Consider the following 6562-nt stretch of genomic DNA (forward strand, 5'->3'; position numbering starts at 1 on the left):
GCTGACCCTACTCTGACCACCTCCAATGCTCACCAAAATTTGATACAATCTTCCTCTCAACACGCACAACAACTTCCTCAACTAACACAAAGTCCGATTTCAAGCCTAACTAGGTCAATCGAAGCAAAACAATAAAAATCCCAATTTGAAAACCCTAAAACTTCAAATACCCGATTCTCATGACCTAGATCAAGACAGATCAAATCCTTTGGAGGGTTTACTACTCGAGAGAAGTACTTCACTTTGATATAAGGATTTCCGACGACGGCAACCGGAGAAGGCAATTCTGGAGAGAAGAGAGTAGAGGTGGCGCGACTTCTCGTCTTGGTTTCTCTCTCAATGCGGCAAGACGGGGCCAACAACCAACCAGACGGAGAGTAGAGAGTCTTCGCTTCAATTTGACACCAAGCTTGCTGCCTGGTTCGGTCGGACGGAGGCTGGAAAACCGCGGAGGAGAGAGACGCGGGGGAGAGGAGAGAGAGAGAGCAAAAGTGAAAACTGATTTCTACCTTACCCCTTCCGGTAAGTTTCCCTTTAATAACTTTACATTTTACACCATAACTTCTACATACGAACCTCGATTTTAACGTAAAGCACATCCACAAATTCATATTAACGTCATCTACGACTTCCTTTAATAAATTTTTCCAAAATGACTTTCCTATAAAAAGTCAACTCTGGGGTCTTTAAATAGTAAATGGTTACTCAAAATGGTAAAGTCAAAGTAACACCTAAATAAGTAACCGCATATTAATTTAAGAACCGGGATGTGACAGCTTATGCGATTGGATCGATATTTAACGTCGATTTTTTGAGTAAGAGAACCTGGTGTAAATAGGGTTGTGAAGTTGAAGGGTCGGCGGAGATTGGTTTTGTCCCTTTGATGGCTGAGATGGTGGAAGCAGTTGAGGCAGAGACTGAAATGACGGTGTCGCCAACACGGAAGACGAAAGCTTGGTGGCGACAATGTTGACTCCAATTTTTCAAGGTTGGCCACCCACAAAGATTGTTGGTAAGAGGCAAGACGACACTCCACATGTTTGGTGGCTGATGATTGATTTCATGGTTGCGATGTCGGGTGCTTTGGTTCGTGTTCCTATCCAGGGCAGCGCAAGTCGGAGTTTAGTGGCTGTCATGGAGCTGCGGGAGATTTGGAAAATGGCAGGCATCTTCCTCTGCTGAGATGAGGCTGATATGGCCTTGGGTATGGGTTTGGGCCCCGGTCTTCAGGCCTAAGATTGGACTCAGCCCTGAGGTTGGATCTATCCCCTTTTGGGCGTTGTTCATTGGACATGGGCTGAGATTGCTTTTTGGTACAGTTGTTGGTGTGGAAATGGGTGTCAACAAGACATAGATATCAAGCTACGTCGCCTAGGTGTAAGGAAGCAATGGTACTTGGTTTTCAGTTTACTAGGTGTACACCAACTAAGATCTCTAGGAAGCTACTATTCTCTTATCCAGGAATTAGACAGTGTAGTGTGTTTTTATTTCTATGTCTGAGACTCTCTATGAGCGTACTAACAATTAGGGTATTGGTCTTGTGCTTCTAGCTTATACTAATACATACTTTATAGAAGATAACATCTCATGTAATGTTCATTGCTATTTTTAAGAAATAAATTTATTGATCGATTGAAAAAACCGTTTAGCATCCTTAATCTCCCACCGAAATTTGAAACGGAATGGTCCACGCCACTTCTTTTAAAGTGTGGGAGGACCCAAAATCATGAGCCATTCTGATCGAAAATAAAAAATCATAAGCCGGAAGCACTGGTGTGTGTACTCCACGCGCGGACCCAAGTGCAGTTTGTGTAAACCCCCTCCCCTCTTTGTCCTCTTATGTGCTCTCTTTTCTCAGACACAAATGAATATTAAATGCAATTTCTTGACCCCAAAAGCGCGTCACGCATGTCGGAGACGAACGCACGTACCCCAGCTGCCTTAAATGCCGACAATTTATTTTTTCCTAAGTAATACCGTGCCCTGACACCCCCCACCCAACACCACACATCATCTATACTCCACGCGCCACCCCACTCCCCGCCTCTCCCTTCTAACCCAACGCCACCGTGAAAAACTAGGCGCGTGGGAAACTTTCAATTGTTGTTTTTTTTTCTTTTCTAAAACAATTCTGTTGCTTGCTGTTTTAGTTGTATAGTACCACTACTACCCACTAGTAGCAGTAGAGGGTACTCTGACACTCCCCCAAAATATGAATTTTCACCGCACGGTGAAAACCGCGGTGAAAGGTGACCGGTTGTGACCGGGAGTAGCCGGTGCAGTGGGGTTTGGAGTTAAACGGGAAAGTATATGAAGGGCTTTCAAGGAGGACAAGCTTCTTTTGCAGAGCAAGAGAGCGAGGGAGAGATAACACGAATTTATACCTGACACACTCTCACTCACTCCTACTCACTCAAATCACTCATCTTTATCTTCAATTTCGAACCTTTCTTGGTTTATTAATTAGTGAGGAAAGTGAGGTTCTTGATTAATGGAGTTTGAGGATCAGGAGGAGCACGATGAGGAGATGGAGATGGAGCCGAGTTACGACTCGCTTGTGAACAACAACGGAGGTGGAGGTGGAGGTGGTGCTCGACTTAAAATGGCAGCCGAAGCGGCTGCGGGTCAGCTACAGCAACAACAGCAGCACCAGCAGACAACGAAGGCCTGCAGGTACAGGGAGTGCTTAAAGAACCATGCCGTGGGGATCGGCGGCCACGCGCTGGACGGCTGCGGCGAGTTTCTGGCCGCGGGAGCCGAGGGGACGCTGGACGCGCTGAAATGTGCCGCGTGTAACTGCCACCGCAACTTCCACCGCAAGGAGACCGACGAGCCTTACGGTCAGCTGGTGCCGCACCAGAGCCACGTCGGCGGCGGCCATCATAACCACCACGTCCACGGCTTCGGCCACCCGCAATTCTCGCCGAGTGGAGGCTACTACCGCACCCCCGCCGGGTACCTCCACGTGACGACGCAGCACAGGCCGCTGGCGCTGCCGTCGACCTCTGGCGGTGGCGGCACGGATCAGGACGACGACATGTCGAATCCCAGCGGAGGCGGCGGAGGAGGGAGTGGATTTGGGATGGGAACGACGTCGTCTAAGAAGAGGTTCAGGACCAAGTTTAGTCAGGAGCAGAAGGAGAGGATGCTGGAGCTGGCGGAGCGGCTGGGGTGGAGGATTCAGAAGCAGGACGAGGCGGCAGTGCAGAGCTTCTGCGACGAGACCGGTGTGAAGCGTCATGTCCTCAAGGTTTGGATGCATAACAACAAACACACCCTCGGCAAGAAACCCTAGATAGCAATCCCTCTACCCATTACAAATTAAATTGTTGGTTATCCGACTTCATCTTCCTCGGAAATAGAGAGTACTGTAATCACCATCGTCTTTCCTAGCTACTACTTCTGTTCTACTTGATTAACTAGGAGAACAACAACTCTAGCTAGCTAGCTCCGGCCAGAAATTAAGTAGTACTAGTAGCTGTAGAATTAATTAAGTAGCAGGATGATATTATCTTGTTCTAATTAATTTTCTTGGTTGCTTTTTGCACCTGAAGAGAAACTGAGAAATGCTTATCCGGGGTTTAGGGTTTCTTCTTCTACTTCTTAATTTCTACTACCCACCATGTTCTCTTGATTACCATGAATATATGTCACCCCTTTTTGTGCTTCTTGTTAATGTGCTAGCCCCTTAATTTGAGCATCATTTCCTATCAATGCATGTTAAATATCATCTTAATTTGCTTAATTAGCATCTAGTAAATGTGTTCACTAATGTTAATTGGTTGTTTTGCTAAGTTTTGTAAATTACTTGATCTAGTTGGGTTGTCTAAAAGAATGCAGGTAGATCAAAACCTGTGAGAGGGGGAGCTGCATTTTCGTTTAATTACAGCATGTGTTAGTTTGTACGACTAAGATCGATGATCTGAGAATTCTGAGTCATTCATTTACTTCCTTTCTTCAAAACCCAGCTTTTTCGTTTTGGTCCACGATTCAGACTCTGCTGGTTCTATGTTTACCCAAGCATTTATGGATTCATATGACTCCTACTGCACCCTTTTTTTTAACTCTTCCATTCATTGCCTTCGTGGGTTTTCACTTTGTTATGATTCGATTCAATGCTAGCTAGCCTTCATTTCCTGTGTTGTAGCTCTCTTTCTCAGAATGAATGAATCTTACTCATACTCATAGGTCTTTCCTCTTACATATGAACACGTTACTTTTGCAGTGTGTGATCATAATAACTTCAGAGTAAAATATTCAAAGTTTAGTTTCTTTTTTCCTTTCAAATAAAATATAGCTGCATTTTCAATATCTGTGCAATCATATGATGGAACTTCTACTGTAGCAACCAGAACCCAGATAGATGTTTGAAGCTCTGAGATTCATTGGGCTCTCTCCTTGGGAAGGAAAGAGCTCAAGTCCTTTGCTAGTTCAATTATTTGTGTTATATATTACTAGCTTAGTTAGTTTTACTGTTGTGTTTAATTTCTTCTTGGGAAAGAGGATGTGATATCAGCTATTGAAACAGTAAGCTGTGCTTTGAATATGGAAGAAAGAAAACTCCCTCAAAGTCCAAAATTTGGGTTGAGTTCAGTCCATGTTGGAGAAAGTCTGATAGATACAAAGCTAATAGAGCTTTGGTCTCACTCTCTCAGACATTCATTTCCATTATTAATTTCTTTTTTTTGCTTCCTTTCTTCAAAATTTCCATGATCTGCTGCAAAGGGAACATGTGGGCACTCCAGGCAGCAAAACAAAATCCCCCTTCATAAATACACAAAGAGAGGGACACCCATATTTTGTCTTGCAGCAAAAACAATCCTCAAAACTACTATACAAAACACTTGAAGATTCATACCTATAAGGGATATTCCAGGCAATCTGTAATTAACTGTGGTAATTAGTGAAGAGGGTGTGTGCCTGTGGTAAACACTTGATCAGTCATGGCTGAGGTAAAATTTTCAGGTGCAGGGAGTTTCCATTTTCAGACCTGAAATGAAAAGCCATGCTGGTTTACTCGCTTGTTCTTTGATGACTGATTCACCAGGAAAGGTGATGATATTATACTTGTATTGAGAGGTTGCTTGTTGTGAGAGTCTAAGCTAAGATTACCTAGATGATGAAATTTGAAGATGCTTTGCTTGTTATGGTGGAACCCCAACATCAGTTAAAGCTGCTGCATGCCTCTGCAGCATTGTGGTCCACGTATACATATTATTGGATGCAAATTCTGGTCACTGCGTCTTTCAATTAGCAGCAGATTCTGACAGTTGTAAATCAATTTTAATCCAACCCAAATTCATGTCCTTTTTTTTGGTCAACAATTCATGCCTTTCCATCACAATGTTTACTTTGATCGATTGTCTTTTTGCCCTTGGCTCATTCAAAGAAATACATGTTCAATTGGGATCAATTGGGAAGTAAAAAAAAAAAAGGTTTTTTACACCAACAGTGTCTGAACACTTGGGTGACTGACAATATGGTACCCGAACTTACAAAGTTATCAAAATGGTACCCAAACTCGATTTTTAGTATATGCGTAATACCTGTGGTTAATCTCCGTCAACGGACTTGTTAAATGAGGCAAAAAGACTTATTTGTCCTCCATTCTCTCTGTCGTCGATCTACCTTATAGAGAAAGGTGCTGGACTCTTTCAAATTCAAAAGATTGAGACTTCAATTTCCGAGTGTAGGACGAGGATGACACCTCGACGTTGTCGGAGCAATCTCAGGTAGGGTGACGCCTCGACTCCAATGCCCATAACTAATCAGTGCCGGTATGATTTGAGATGGGGAAAGATAATATTTCAGATGGAGAAAGAGAGCTAGAACTAGATGAGGTCGACTATGGAGTTCGACAATCAAAAGGATCGCCTGTGGAGTTCGGCAAGTAAACAAGCCTCTCAAAGTTATCTCTAAAAATATTAAGACATGAGAAGGACATTACAAAAACAAACACTACCAGAAGAAAGACTTTAACCGACGAAAAAAAAAACCAGGCCGACGAATCAATTTTTCGTCGGCTAAAGTAAACTTTAGCCGATGAAAGACTTTAGCCGACGACTTTAAACATTCTTTAGCCGACGAAATTTTAATTTCGTCGGCTAAAGTTGACTATAGCCGACGAAAATAAATTTCGTCAGCTAAAGTTTTTTATATTTGCAGATCTGGACAGCAGCTCATCTGAGAAAAAAAAACGGGAGAAGAAAAAACGGGAGAAAAAGTTTGGGTGTTGTTGAAATATGTCCATAATTAAGAGGTGGAGCTATATATAGGTACGTACATGTGTACATATGTTGATTTTGAGTTTTATTTGAGTTGATCGATTTTGAGTGTGATTGAATTGATAGATTTTGAGTACGTTTGATGTGTATATATATATATATGTGTGTTGATCGATTTGGTTGATGATTTGATAATATATATGAAGTTGTTGTTAATAAGTAGTAGATATATATATATATATATGTTAATTAATTATAATATTGTGTTAATGGTATGAAGTTGTTGATGATGATTTGTGATGATGTTGATATATATAATATTGTTATGTAATTATTAA

At 42.4% G+C, this 6562-nt stretch overlaps 1 protein-coding gene across 1 annotated transcript; it reads left to right on the forward strand.

The window, feature by feature from the left end:
• Positions 1–2412: 2412 nt before the first annotated feature.
• Positions 2413–3295, forward strand: LOC101306085 (ZF-HD homeobox protein At4g24660-like). The gene has a single exon (XM_004288414.1). The coding sequence runs from the start codon at positions 2492–2494 to the stop codon at positions 3293–3295; it is 804 nt and encodes a 267-aa protein (XP_004288462.1). The 5' UTR covers positions 2413–2491.
• The last annotated feature ends 3267 nt before the right edge of the window (positions 3296–6562 follow it).

The sequence above is a fragment of the Fragaria vesca genome, linkage group LG1, assembly GCF_000184155.1.
Source record: "Fragaria vesca subsp. vesca linkage group LG1, FraVesHawaii_1.0, whole genome shotgun sequence".
In the NCBI taxonomy this organism is placed as follows: Eukaryota; Viridiplantae; Streptophyta; class Magnoliopsida; order Rosales; family Rosaceae; genus Fragaria; species Fragaria vesca.